Below are 14,908 nucleotides of genomic sequence, written 5' to 3'. Positions count from 1 at the left end.
TGTGGCAATTCGATGCAGGCTTCAAGCAAGCAAGCAAACGTTGAGATCACTGTAAGAGTAGAATGAATCATACCTGAAACTCAGATGCTGGGTTATACAGTTCTTTTACAGTGTGTTATATAGTGTTACAGACTCGTCATTAGTGATACCAGAGTTTTGACTGAGAACCAACCAAATCCATCCTTACTCCCCCATTTTCAGCCTTTCATAACGGTCTCAAAAGCCTTTCATAACTGTCTCTTATCCTTTTGTGCTGAAATTCCTCCTCTTTGGGTACGTCTACACTGCAATGCTATTTTGAGATAACTAGCGCTATTCCAAAATAACTTAGTCCGTGTCTCCACAGCAGGCAGTTATTTCGAAATAGTGTCAAAATACTGTCAAGCTGGAGGACTTCTTACTCGGACTCCTATAACCCTCATTGTACGAGGAGTAAGGGAAGTCGGAGGAAGAGTGCTCTATTTCAAAATAAGATACGCAATTGACGTAGCTCCACTTGTGTAGTTTACTTCAAGTTAAGCCCTGCTGTGTAGATTCGCCCATTGTGTACAGCTCAGCAGTGCGGAGCTGAATCAGCAAATTTTGCGTATCAATCACCCACGGAACTCAACAGGAATCCCACACCCAGAGAGCAGTTCCAGGGATGGGCCAGGCATGTAGCATGGAAAATGAGAACGGCTCAGCCATTTTCATGTTTCTGGAGCTGTACTTCCATATTTTTCACATTTAAAAGTGTTGTTCCTTCTCCCGCCCCTGCTCGGAACTGACGGATTTCAAACCTGGGTGACAGTGGTTCACAAATCAAAGAAGAGTTCCCAGACTTACGTTATCCAGGATGTCCAGGTTGCACTCTGTGTCGATGAGGAGTTTCACGATGGCTGGGAAGTTCTGCAGCACTGCAATGTGCACAGCTGATGCCTTTTGCTGAGGAAAGAAGGTGCGCTATTTACATATGAGGGCGAAACAGGCTGGGGTCTCTAGTTCACACACAGCCTGGAGTACTAGGATCGACTTTCAGGGGTGAAATGTGAGGATCCTGAGGTTGTGGGGCCCCTGGCTCGCTGACACTCACTTCTCAGCACCAACGGAGCTGGGCAAAGCACCATCTTCTTAAAGCTGGAAAGTCAATGACCACAGGATGGCCTATCAGAGCCCCCAGTGCAACTTAAGCCAGGAAGTGAGCCATGGGGGCTGTCGGAGCACCTGTGCAGACTTCCTGCTGCTGCCTCCTCATTGGTCCCTGCTTTTCCCTGCCTCTTGCAATCCTGATCCAGGCCTGGTCCTGACCTTCTCCTCCCTCCTAGTTCCCACCTCTCTCCTGCTCTGTGTCTGATCCTTGCCACTCTCCAGTTCCTGCCCTTTCACCTTGCTCCTGACCATTGGCTAAAAAACCTGGCTCGGCCTTCTGGCTTAACCCTTGTCTTTGGCATTTGATTCCTGGCCCTGATGCTTATCCTCATTTCTGTTCCCTGTCCTGCATGCCTGCTCTGCCCACTAGGCAAGACTGCCTATGCCCCAAGGGCATCTTGGATGGAACACAGTGACTCCTTCTGGAATGTATCTTCCATTCATGCAATTTTTGGCTTAACCTATCAGCTGCAGCCAGGATTCTTCCAGGTTCTACAAGGGAAGGATGCACAGCGAGGCTTAGCCTTGTTCTTGCTGAAGTCAATGGGAACGCGCTAGTGGCTACTGGTGTCGTGTGAATCCAGCCAGCAACTGGACTCTTTTCTTTAAACCAGATCTCTTGACCATGGCTGGTGATCTATGTGCAAGACCATGTCAGAGTCAGCATGGCTTGAGGGGGTAGCAGTTTTCGACCCAATTTGCCTCTCCTCCCACCAGAAGGGACCCCTCCCTATGGAAAGCACTTCAACACTGAGCTCTCAAGGGGCATTGTCAGGCAGGCCCCAGGATCAAAGAAAACGTTCTCCCACACATAAGTATCAACTAGGCTGCACACCCCCATTCAAACACATTATCCTGCTTCTGCCAGTAGCTGTGCGACGGAGAGGAATGGTGTGTTGTGATTAGCCACAATCCGGGCTGACAGCAATACCTACAGTTGTTGCATTGAACTGAGCCCCATATTTTTTGGCCAAGCCTGAACAAAGCTGGAATTTGGCTCTATTTCTTTATCGATGCTTAAAACCATGTAATAGGACTTACGTGATTAACTGCATCTATGTAGACACCTGCATCAATAAGAATCCTGGCCATGTCTTCATAGCCATGGAGAGCTGCATAATGAAGGCAGGTCATCGCTTTCTGAGAGACAGCAACACAGCCGATATTAGTCGTGACCTTTTTTCAAGCCAAAGGGAGTAACTGACAGCAAGACCTCTGCTTGTTCTGATCCTAGCTGCCTTACAGTTCTCCCTGCATTCCTTCCACTAGGGAGCCAACGGAGGAAATCAATGCATACAGTTAGGCCATGTCTCCACTCCGTGGAAGAGTGCCGCTGCCGCAATCGATCTTACAGAGTTTGATTTAACGAGTCTAGTTAAGACTCACTAAATCAAACTCAGAGGGTGCCTCAACCAGCATCTGGTACTCTTGCTCTTGCCAAGAGTAAGGAGAGCTGACAGGAGCATTTGCTCCCGCTCTGGGGATGCTACCAAGCTCGGCTTAATGTAAGCTGACTCCAGCTATGTATTCTATATAACTGAAGTTGCATACCTTAAGCGGAGCTGCCTAATGTACACCTGACCTCAATATACTAGGATGAGAGATATCGACTGGATAGCTTCACAACCAAAGCCAAAACCACGTTCACATGGGAATGCAACTATTTGATTGAATGGCTTTGATTGCCCACAGCCTGCAATGAAATCAGGAGTTTAGGAGGTACAAGGAATGCAGGACTGACCTCTTTAGTGTCTTCCCTAAGACACCAAATTCAGATGATTTTTTGCCATCTCCCAAATACCCCAATATCCTTAAGAAAACCTTTATGAGCTTTCTGTGTGTGGTTTTTTCCCTCTAATATTCTTATAGGTAGCAGGTTTAAAACAAACAAAAAAGGGAAGTATTTCTTCACAAACTGCAGTCAACCTGTGGAACTCTTTGCCAGAGGATGTTGTGTAGACCAGGACTTTAAGAGAGTTCAAAAAGAGCTAGATATATTCATGGAGGTTAGGTCCATCAATGGCTATTAGTCAGGATGGGTAGGAATGGGGTCTCTAGCCTCTGTGGCTGTGTCTAGACTGGCCAGTTTTTCCGGAAAATCAGCCGCTTTTCCGGAAAAACTTGCCAGCTGCCTACACTGGCCGCTTGAATTTCCACAAAAGCACTGACTTCCTACTGTAAGAAATCAGTGCTTTTTGCGGAAATACTATGCTGCTCCCGTTCGGGCAAAAGTCCCTTTTGCGCAAAACTTTTGTGCAAAAGGGCCAGTGTAGACAGCTCAGATTTGTTTTGCGCAAAAAAGCCGCGATCGCGAAAATGGATCTAGTGCTTTTGCGGAAAAGCGTCCGTGCCAATCTAGGCGCTCTTTTCCGCAAATGCTTTTAACGGAATACTTTTCCGTTAAAAGCATTTCTGGAAAATCATGCCAGTCTAGACGTAGCCTCTGTGTTTGGTGACAGAATAACAGGCAGCTAAAGCTGGGAGTGACGCTGAGACTTTACTATAAATTCCAGGGTACGTGTAGACAAAATATCCTATCAACTGCCCATTCAGGTATCTGAGGTCTACCCTTTTGTCTCTCCCTCCGGGTCTCCCCCCGGCATTGATACTTTATGAACAGAAGCAGCATTCCAGAAGGGGAATGGAAATTAGCCTTGTGCGTGCACCGCCGCCTGCCTATGAAAAGCTGGGAGGCAGAGTCCTCTTCACACTGTGCCGGCTCACCTGGGTTTGGGTATTAACGTCACAACCTGCTTCCAAGAGGAGTTTCACGCAGTCATAGTGGCCTTCCTCCACAGCCATGTGCAGCGCAGTCAGACCTTCCTGGGAACACAACGGAAGAAGCTTGTTTAGGCCACGCAAGCCTCTGATAAAGTCAGCGTCACTCTTCGTTTCATAGGGAACGACAAGCTACAGCTGTGGCATGGGAGAGTCCATTCATCAATGTGTACTTCTTTGGCAGCTTGTCTTTGCAATCACTGATGTGTTAAAATCATAGTACTAAGGCCCAGGGATTCATTCTCCCTCAACTACTGTTAGAAAAAGGAAATGAACACTAGCAATATAGTGACGGCCTCCCTCTGTATTCATTCGAGTGGGAGTTTTGCATGCAGCATGGGACTCTAAGGGTACGTCTACACAGTAGCACGTACCTCGAAATAAGCTATGCAATTTGAGCTACAGAAATTGCGTAGCTTATTTTGAAATAGCTTATGTCTACACAGCGCTAATTTTGAAATAAATCGTTATTCCGGCATCTTCCTTAATCCTCATGCAACGAGGTTTACAGGAAGCCAGCATAAGAAGCCTGTTACTTCAAATGTATTTCGAAATAACGGGCTTGCTGTTAAGACGTACAGAATGCTATTTTGGGATAACAGACGTTATCCTGAAATAGTGCCACTGTGTAGACGTACCCTAAATGTTCCGAGCAGTCGTCTCTAATCCACTGTTCTTTAGCCCAGTGGCCCCAGGGCCTACAAGAAAGGGATTTGAACCACATGTACTAACTAGTGCAATTCTACCTAGGCACAAAAGAATGAGTTTGGAAAGGAATCCATGCCTAACCCTGCAATATGCTATCTTTGATTAATTAAGGTCACAAACAAGATATTTCTGTGCATCAACAAAAATACACTTAAAGCAATAAAACAATTAAAGCATATACTCCAGAGGGGGAGGAGTATGCAGCTGGGTAAACACAATATCAATTTTTACAGAGGAGCCAACTTTATGCATTTCACAAATAGGTAAACTGAGGCCCAGGGAGAAAAATAATTTTCCTGGAATCACACAATCAGTCAGTGGCTCAGCTGGGAAACCAGCTATTCTGTCTCCCATTCCTCTCTACTAATTGCTGTACCAAACTCCCCCCTTAGGGAAACAACTATGAAACATCCAAAGGAAATTAATCTATTTTCATTGTCACTGTCAGTGAGAAGGACAGATGTTCAGGAAGGGAATCATACAGAAGACACAATGAGACTGATAGATGTAACAGATAAAATTGTTTTCCTTTTCCTTCACATATCATCTTACCAGGATCTTAATTTACTCTGCAAAGAGAGTGTTAAATAGGATATAAGAAGAACTCTGATAAACTGAATTAACAGTTTGCTATGCAATTGCTAAGGACTTTACTATTTGTATTCAGGGTTTTAATTATGTTTGGATCTTCTGATTTTAAGTTTTAAACAACAAAATAACCCCAATGCTGATTTCTTTTTCTTTTTTTGTTTCTGTTTATCCAATAAACAGAAATGCTTCCACATATCTAAGGGCTTGTGTCCTTGGAGCAGTAACGCAGCCTATGAAAGCATGATTTCTAAAGTATGCTAATGTGTTGCACATGAATTGGTCCCTGCAGATCCTGCTGGTGTGCACTAAAGGTTCCCCAGTGTGCTTTGACACTGTGTTGTTTGAAGCACTGCTATGTTAAAGGGCACTATTGAACATTATAAAGAGATTGCTGATGACAGAATCTACTCCTGTAATGAGCGATGGGTAAACTATCCATTACTCATTACTTTCTATACAAAGAGAAATTCCTGAATCACCCAATTTTTTTATATCTACCCAAAACTCAGAAATCGCTAAGAATATAATGAAATGAATAAACCTCAATACTCCAAAAGCCTTTACCCGGTTTCAATCACAGACACTTCAGCGTTTAGATGTAGAGATCAAAAACAAAAAGGTGATTTGTTCCATGGCTGAGTCAACATCGTTTCAGCAAGATTTATTTTACAACAAAATTCATTAGTTGTTCAGGTATCTGACTGTGCAGGGCTGAGAAGATAATCAAATGATAAATCTGTATTACATGGAGGGATTTTGGTCTTGGCCAAAGGGAATTTTGTGTGTCACCCATATTCTGTACACATGCCAGGCATTTTAGATGAGTGCAGCTACCTTATATTTTACAGAGTTTGTCTGTTTGTCTGATTGATCAAGAACTCCTTCTAAACGGTAAGAGCTCAATCAGAAAAAGAGACAGAATCATCAAATCAAACTCAGTCCTCAAAATTGACATAACTAAGCAAATGTTGAAAGAGACTGAACCAAGATGAGCCAGAAAAATAGGATGACCCTGGAATAGGATTGCATCTCAATAAACCTTACAGAAAAGAGATAAAACAGAGAAATCTGGAGTAGTGTTCTTTTGAAATACTTTAATTATTTTATTAATATGAATGTCTTTTTCCTGAATTTTTGAAAAATACAATCATTTAAATAAAGCAGGTACATTGAGTTAAGGACCCAAGCAATGCTGGGTAAATGTGCTAATTTCAAATAAAACCAGCTAGCTACAAAAACTTGATCTAGACACATTCCTCATCAGTCCCGACTAGTAGGGTTAGCTAAACCAGCTGCTGTGGGAGACCATCTCTAAGGGTGTGTCGATATAGTATCCTTATCTTGAAATAAGCTATGCAATTTGCGCTATGCAAATTGCGTAGCTTATATCAAGGTAGTTTCAAAATAAAGCACTATTCCGAAACGTCCCTTAACCCTCATGCAATGAAGTTTACAGGGATGTTGGAATAGCAAGCCCGTTACATTTCTATATAACGGGCTTGCTCTTAAGATGCAGAATATCTCTTTTGGAATATTGGAGATATCCTGAAATAGCTCCAAAGTGCAGACGTAACCGAAGAGAGGAAGGGAGGTTCTGGTCTGGTTTGTTTTGCACTCACCATGTTTTTTTCTTCTAGGTCCAGTCCAGCTTCTATAATCCTCTGTAGCACCGTGGGATGCCCATTTTTAGCAGCTAAATGGAGGGCTGTGTTTTTTTCCTGCAAACAAACATTGCTTTGTGTGCAAATAAACCACATGATCAAGTATCCAGACAAAGCAATTCTGTGCAAACCAACATGCAGGGTGATTTAATCTGACAGGAAATCCCTCAGTCTTTCTCTTACATAACAATCATCCCTGAAGAAAAGAAAGATCAAATTCTGAAGAAGCTGCTTTAGTGCATCAAAGGGAGGTTTAGGAGACTCTTAATATATTGAGATAATAATAATAATAATTATTACTGTTATGGAACGTATGTATCAGTCCCCCATTGCTGTAGGATCTTGTTATCACTGCGGCGTCAGTAATGCCTCAGATTTCAGACTACAGAGCTATGGCACACTGGTCTCAGTGGACCTTCTCTGAACGGGACAAATGTCTTCTGTCTTCTTTATCTATCTAGCATGGGTGGTGGGTGAAGGTAGGGCTGGGGGAGGCAAGTCCTGCACCCAGCCCTACCCCCGCTGCCAAGGCCCCACCTCTCTACAGGAGCCAGTCCTCCCCGCCCCATGGGGAAGTGGGGCAGTGAAAAGCCCAGCATCCCTGGTCCTGGAACATGGGGAAGATGGGCAATGTATGGCCCCTGCCTCCCTGGTCCCTGTACCAAGAGAGGTGGGGAGACACACGGCCCCAGGCTCCTCGCCCCAGAGCACAGGGAGGGCAGAGGGCACGTGGCTCCAGCCTCCCTGGCCCCAGAGCACACTCCACCCCCAGTACACCTACAACAGCCGCTCTGGGGGCAGAGCATGGGTGGGGCCAGGATGGTGGTTTGGGGAGGCAGTGCCTTCCCCTGCCTGTGATACCCACCGCCCCTTCTGTCTAGTTTCTGAGACATCTCCCATCACCATAATGTTCAGCAGATCACAGGGGCTACAGCTACACTACACGGTTTTTGCGCAAAAACCTGCGGTGCGTCCACACCTCAAGCACGTTTTTGCGCAAGTTTATTTATAATAAATGAAAAGAACAAAGGGGTTTTATTCCTCTTTCTACGAGGAATAACCCCTTTCTGTGCAAGAGTTCTTGTGCAAAAAGGGGTGTGTGGACGGGCAACAGAGGGTTTTTGTGCAAAAAGAGCCAATCGAAAAAAGCACAGGTGCTCTGGTGGCTATTCTGGGAATAGCAATCAGAGCTTTCTTGCGAGAGCGCGTCCATGCAGTGTGGACACTCTCTTGTGCAAACGCGCATCGCTTTTGTGATGCGCTTTTGCAGTGTGGACGTGCTCTTGCGCAAGAAGTCTTTGCGGAAGATCTTGTCCACAAAAAGCTTCTTGCGCAAGAAGCCTACAGTGTAGACGTAGCCAGGGTGAAGGAATGAAAATGACTGCACATATGATCCTTTTTTCTGTCATTACTCTCAGGCTATGTCTAGACTGCAAGCCTCTTTCGAAAGAGAGCGTCTAGACTGCACGTTGAACTTTCGAAAAAGCGGCTTGCTTTTTCGAAAGAAAGCATCCAGTGAGTCTGGATGCTCTCTTTCGAAGAAGCCCTATTTACATTGAAGAACGCCTTCTTTCGAAAGAGGAACTTTCGAAAGAAGGCGTTCTTCCTCGTGAAATGAGGTTTACCGCCATCGAAAGAAAAGCCGCGTTCTTTCGATTTAATTTCGAAAGAACGCGGCTTGAGTCTGGACGCAGGGGAAGTTTTTTTGGAAAAAGGCTACTGTTCCCGAAAAAAACCCTGAGTCTGGACACAGCCTCAGTCTGAGCCAACTACAGAAATCCCTCTGTGTCCTCCCACATAGCAGCCTACCATCCACCTGCCAACAGCAAATGGGAAGGGTTTTTTTATCTGGCAGATTCCGGTTGCAACATTTCATCTTAATGTATTTGAAAGGTATAACATCCAGAAAGCAAGGGAAAGAATCTCACCTCTGTCTTTGCCCCACTACGTCACTGTGGTGAGGTACTTGGGTTGTTAGCTGGGGAAATTTTCTCTGGCTCAGCCATCTGATTTCCTGTGCTGGATTTCAGCCAGCCACCCTGCTCCGTGTCCCACTAACCATCCCTCAAGCTCTCTAGTCTTTTGGTACATTTCCCTGGCCCTGTTCTATGGCTTTTGCTTTCCATACCTTGTCTTTAACACTGTGACTACAACCTGACCCAATCAGGAACTCCACCACTTCTAACCTCCCATGCTCTGCAGCCAGATGAAATGCCGTCCTGTCCATCTTTAGGCAAAAGGAAAAAAAGAAAAAAAGAAATGTGGTAAAGTGAGAAAGCTCAAACACCGCAATTTTTGCTAACGGCTCCCAAATAATGTCTCTGTTAATGCCCACATCTTGGCAGGCTAATTCTATTTCAACTCCCAGTTATTAGCGCTGGGTACTTTAAAGGTAAGAATATAAATTGCCAGTGGCAAAATGTTTTTGTTTCATATTTGGAGGCAACCCTATAAAAACAAGCTAATTTGAACCACTCCCAGGTATTATCAGTCAGGTGCACAATAAAAGGGCAAGCGAATCTCAATATTTATTTCACAGGAAGAGGGGAAAGCAAAAGGTGCATTACAAGGAAACGAAAGTTTAAAAAAACCAAAAGGGAAAATGATCTGCATTGCCAATTACCTGGTGAGTCATTTATCTGAATAAAAGTCTCAGGGAAAGGTAATTTGCCTGTTTGGCCCACTTTTTTCCAAGCAGTAAAGAGAATGGACCAATGCAGGAACTGGGGTGTCCAGGGGAGAAAGGGCTGCTATTGACAGCAGCGAGGGCTGAACACATGTGTTTTCTTTCCTAACAGATTGAAATTGAAAAAAGGCTGCTCTGCGGGAACAGAACGGCAGCAATCCATCAGGAAAACACCGGTGGGAGATACAATAATAAGAAAAGGACACTTATTACCCATGCCCCACTGCATCACATGTGTTAGAGGAGCAGTCTTCAACCAGTGGAACCTGGGTTGAAATGGCAGAGCCGATCAGAGCCGGGCACTGACATCGGGTCTCCTCAATCACACTCCAGTGCCCTTTGGGCCACGCCACGTGGCTTCCCTCATCCACGCTGACTAGCTCCTCACTCCATGAGGGGTGTCACTGCTTTCATACGAGTGTCGGCAGAGTGAGGTGCTCTTCCACGTGAATAAAGGCATCAGGATCTGGGTGGAACTGAGGAGTCAGCCCTGCTACGTTCTTCGTCAAGCCACAACCCCGATTTGCCCTCTGGGAGCCTCTGAGTGTAAGATCTGGCCCAGGGGGCTTGGTCCTGCTCCTGTTGAGGTCCATGGGAACATTCCCCAATAATGTCAGCGGAGCAAGGTCAGGCCGTACGAAACCGACAGTGGTCCAGCGTCTTCCTACCTTGTCCGTCTTATCCACCTGCATGTCCTCCAGGTCGTCCAGGATGAACTCCATCACCGGGACGTGCCCCCGCTGCGCTGCGCAGTGCAGCAGGTTCCTGCCGTTCTGCAGAGGGAGGGAATCAGACTGGCTCACTCCATCAGCAGCGGGACTGCCTGCGGTTTGTTCTTTAACAGCTTGTTCCTATGAGAAAACCCACCTGGCACCACCCAGCAGCTAAGTCAGCTTGTGCTGCAGACAGCTGCTCCCAGCGCTGGAGATGTCAGGGGCGGGGGTTGCGATACAATAGTACTTGGAAGAAATTTAAGTGACAAGTGGAGTGTGGGCAGCTCAGGGCAGGAGGTTAGGAGGGCTCAGGGAGGGGGCTGGGTGTGGGGGGAGGAGGGGTTCAAGGCAGAGTGCCGGTGTGTGTGGAGGGGTACAGGAGTCAGGGCAGGGATTATGGGGGCTCAGGGCAGACAGGTGCAAGAGTCAGGGCAGGGACATGAGGCTGTGGGGGGCTCAGAGCAGGGGCCTGAGGGTGTGTGTGGGGGGGCTCAGGACAGGAGGATCCCAGAGTCAGGGCAGGGGGCTCAGGGCAGAGGGTGGGTGTGTGGGGGGTGTGGGGAGGGCTCAGGGCGGGGGATGGGGATGGGTGGGGTGCAGGAGTCAGGACAGGAGCTTGCGAGTGTGGGGGCTTAGGGTGGGGGGCTGAGTTTGGGGGGTGCCTGAATCAGGGTTGGGGGGAGGAGGAGCTCAAGGCAGAGAGTTGGTATGTGCAAAGGGGTGCAGGACTCAGGGGAAGCAGTCATGGGGGGCTCAAGGCAGACAGCTGCAAGAGTCAGGGCAGGGGCCTGAGGGTGTGGGGGGCTCAGGATAGGGGGGTGCAGGAGTCAGGGCAGGGCCTGGGGATCTGGGGGGCTCAGGGCAGGGGGGTGCAGGAGTCAGGACAGGGCCTGGGGGCACTCAAGGCAGGGGGTAGATGTGTGGGGATGCGGGGGAGGAGAGCAGAAAGGCTGAGCCCCTTCTCTCAAGATTCATACCAGGATGCTGTTTGCTCTTCCCCTTCCTGTCACTCTCAGGGAGTGAGAGGAATGCGCCTGGCTCCTCTTCCCTCAGCTGCCAGGAGTGAGGAATGCCACAAACTGGGCACTTTCTGCTTGTTCCTGACAGGGACAGGAAGGGGAAGAACAAGCAGAGTCCTGGTAGGAATCTCAGAGCGGGAGAGGCCTTCAACCCCCTGCCCTCCTTAAAGGGCACCGGGCGGGGGGGGGAGGGGGAACCCTTGTGCACTCCTGGTGGGGTGGGGCATGACAGCTGGCTCCCTCTTGCCAGAGCAGCGCACCAGGGCGCTCAGCCTTGCTTTCAGCTCTGGTTCTGGCCCACCTGAGGTTGATTTTTAAACACATCTACTGCTGATTGATGAATGCAGTAGAATCTCAGAGTTCTGAACACCACCGTTAGGAACTGACCAGTTGACCACACACTTCATTTGGGACCAGAAGTGCACAAACAGGAAGCAGCAGCGACACCCTCCCCCCAAAAAGCAAACACAGAACAGTGCTGTGTTAAACATAAACTACTAAAAAAAAGGGAGGGAAACAGCTCTTTCCTTCTGCACAGTAAAGGTGTATTAAGTCAACACTCAGTGGTACACTTTTAAAGAACAACTATAAGGTTTTGTTCAGAGTCATGAACAACCTCCATGCCCAAGATGCTTGTAACCCCGAGGTTTCCCAGTCAGACTGTCCATTTCTACAGCACCTTCCATCTTATGCTTTCAAAGTGCCATGCAAACATGAGACAATAAAGCTGAATACAACTCTGCAGCAAAAATTATTATAGACCTTTTACAGATGAACCTAGATCCAAAGAGATGAAATAATTTACCCAGCCCTAGACAGCTTCAGAGTCAGGAATGGAACGTAGACTGCCATCCTCCCACTCCAACCATTATCACAATAAAATACCCATTGCTGAGAAGAGGGGCTAAGGGACCTTTCCCTGCATTACATAGTCATTGGACTTTACTATATGGCTACGTCTACACTGGCATGATTTTCCGCAAATGCTTTTAACGGAAAAGTTTTCCGTTAAAAGCATTTTCGGAAAAGAGCGTCTAGATTGGCATGGACGCTTTTCCGCAAAAGCACTTTTTGTGGAAAGGCGTCCATGCCAATCTAGACGCGCTTTTGCACAAAAAAGCCCCGATCGCCATTTTCGCCATCAGGGCTTTTTTGCACAAAACAAATCTGAGCTGTCTACACTGGTCCTTTTGCGCAAAAGCTTTTGCACAAAAGGACTTTTGCCCGAACGGGAGCAGCATAGCATTTCCGCAAGAAGCACTGATTTCTTACATGAGATCGTCAGCGTTCTTGCAGAAATTCAAGTGGCCAGTGTAGACAGCTGGCAAGTTTTTCCACAAAAGCAGCTGCTTTTGCGGAAAAACTTGCCAGTCTAGACACAGCTCATGTGTTTGTCTGCATTGGAGTTTACTGCATGGCTAAGTAGCAGTTCGGCAGAACAGGACCTGGGGGTTACAGTGGATGAGAACCTGGATATGAGTCAACAGTGTGCCCTTGTAGCCAAAAAGGTTAATGGCATATTGGGGTGCATTAGGAGGAGCGTCTAGAGAAGTGATTATTCCCCTTTATTTGGCATTGGTGAGGCCACATCTGGAGTTGTGTGCCCAGTTCTGGGCCCCCCACTATAGAAAGGATGTGGACGCATTGGAGAGGGTCCAGCGGAGGGTGACCAAAATGATTAGGGGGCTGGAGCACATAACCTACAAGGAGAGGCTGAGGGATTTGGGCTTATTTAGTCTGTAGAAGAGAAGAGTGAGGAGGGGTTTGACAGCAGCCTTCAACTTCCTGAAGGGAGGTTCCAAAGAGGCTGGAGAGAGGCTGTTCTCAGTAGTGACGGATGGCAGAACAAGGAGCAATGGTCTCAAGTTACAGTGGGAGAGGTCTAGGTTGGATATTAGGAAAACTTATTTCCCTAGGAGGATGGTGAAGCACTGGGCTGGGTTCCCTAGGGAGGTGGTGGAATCTCCATACCTAGAGGTTTTTAAGTCTCAGCTTGACAAAGCCCTGGCTGGGTTGATTTAGTTGGGGTTGGTCCTGCTTTGGGCAGGGGGCTGGACTCAATGACCTCCTGAGGTCTCTGCCAGCCCTAGGATTCTATGATCAGAGACTGGGGAAAACATTTAAAATGACCATAAAGAGGCTGTCCCTCAAACTCGCTGTCTTTCACTTGCTGTTTTATTTAGACGCCATAAAAAATGCTTCAATTCCTCTGATTTCACTGTGAGTCAGAGGTTTGTGTTCTCTGCTGTGCTGGCTGGTGGACATCTCTCATAAAAATATAACTTCCCAACACGCAGACGGGCCAGTTTCAAAGGTTTCTGACAGATTAGAACAGCTCCAAACTGGGACAGCCACGTCAACGCATTTAGGTTGAATCCCCAAATTTCCTCGCAGCCTGGCAATGAAGCGCCCTCTCCTGAGAGAGGGCAGTCGAACATCAGATGCAGACATTCTCAGGACCAGCGCAGCCACAAGGTGCAAACAGCATCACCGTGAGATGATGTAGCATGAGCTCATTTTATAGCACTCTTCTGGGAAGGGACCTTCCTTCAGCAGGAATTTCACATATACAGATGGCCTGAGTCGGGGTGTTGGGGAATGTGGCGGCAGCAAGAGATAGAGCTCAGAAGTCAGACAGTCATATTACCCTGGGTTTGCTACACCTTTCGACTGTGGGGAGATCTGGACGAGTTTATTTCCCGTGGCAGGGAGGGAAGGCCTGGAACTCAACTCAAGTCCATGCGTACATTCATTATATAATATTACAAAAATGAACTATAAGAGTGAAAGGTCTACGGACTATGGGTTTAACCGGGTAACCAGTTAACCAATAAGCTAATGCTTACTGGTTATCAGCACCAGTTAAGTTCTTCATAGGGCTGCCAGGAGCTGTGGGAGCCGTGGTGGCATTGGCAACATTGTGGCCCTGGGAGTGTGGCCTCTGAGAGCACTAGTTCCAGTAGATCCGTGGAACTGGGAGCTGTGGCAGCCCCAGGAGCCGTGGCAACCCGCCAGAGGGTGGTGGCTAACCATGCAACCGATAGAAATTCTATCGGTTACACGGTTAATAATTTTTTTTTACATTTTTCCATTCCTACCACGGACGGCAATGGGATCACGTAAAGGGGGAGACGTAACAGTGCTAGAACTGTGAGAGGCTTCAGAAGGCGTGTCAACCACTGTGCTCCGTGCACACGCATTCTGTGGTCAAAAACAGCCCCTGCAACAGCTTCCTTGCTCAGTGTAGACGCCCCGCGAGGTTGGGTTTTCTAGTCATTTCCTCGTTCCTGTTTTCTCATCACGCCCAGGTTATTCCACTGTAATTACACCCAGGAGATTAGTTTGAAATCACCCCTCCACCTGCCCTCTCTCCCTGTCACTTACTGGCAATAACTAGCTGACGTCAGGGCCCATGAGGAAGCTGCCTCACCTTATTGACACAGTTGATCTTGGCACCGGCGTTCACGAGGATCTGCAGAACGCGCAGATGGCCGAACCATGCAGAGAGGAGGAGGGCATTCATCCCGAACTGTGTCAAAGCAAAGAGCCATTGGCCTCCAGTGAGAGCCCTGCCCCACCAAACATGGCAGCGGGGCCTTCTTCAAAATGGCCAAGGAAAATAAA

At 47.4% G+C, this 14,908-nt stretch overlaps 1 protein-coding gene across 2 annotated transcripts in view; it reads right to left on the bottom strand.

Moving 5' to 3' along the window:
• The window catches only part of ANKDD1A (ankyrin repeat and death domain containing 1A), a 45,266-nt gene that overhangs the window by 12,108 nt on the left and 18,250 nt on the right, over window positions 1-14,908 (bottom strand). For both annotated transcript variants that reach the window (XM_075896914.2, XM_089782083.1), the window contains 7 exons: window positions 14,715-14,813; window positions 10,221-10,325; window positions 8,995-9,093; window positions 6,825-6,923; window positions 3,853-3,951; window positions 2,170-2,268; window positions 826-924 (listed from right to left, as the gene is read on the bottom strand). In XM_075896914.2, the coding sequence (XP_075753029.2) occupies window positions 826-924; window positions 2,170-2,268; window positions 3,853-3,951; window positions 6,825-6,923; window positions 8,995-9,093; window positions 10,221-10,325; window positions 14,715-14,813 (699 nt within the window). The remainder of the gene's footprint in view (window positions 1-825; window positions 925-2,169; window positions 2,269-3,852; window positions 3,952-6,824; window positions 6,924-8,994; window positions 9,094-10,220; window positions 10,326-14,714; window positions 14,814-14,908) is intronic.

This window comes from Pelodiscus sinensis, chromosome 14, assembly GCF_052426305.1.
Source record: "Pelodiscus sinensis isolate ZL-2025 chromosome 14, ASM5242630v1, whole genome shotgun sequence".
Taxonomy (NCBI): Eukaryota; Metazoa; Chordata; order Testudines; family Trionychidae; genus Pelodiscus; species Pelodiscus sinensis.
Note: the sequence above shows the minus strand (reverse complement) of the source record. Positions and strands in the feature narration are given on the sequence as shown.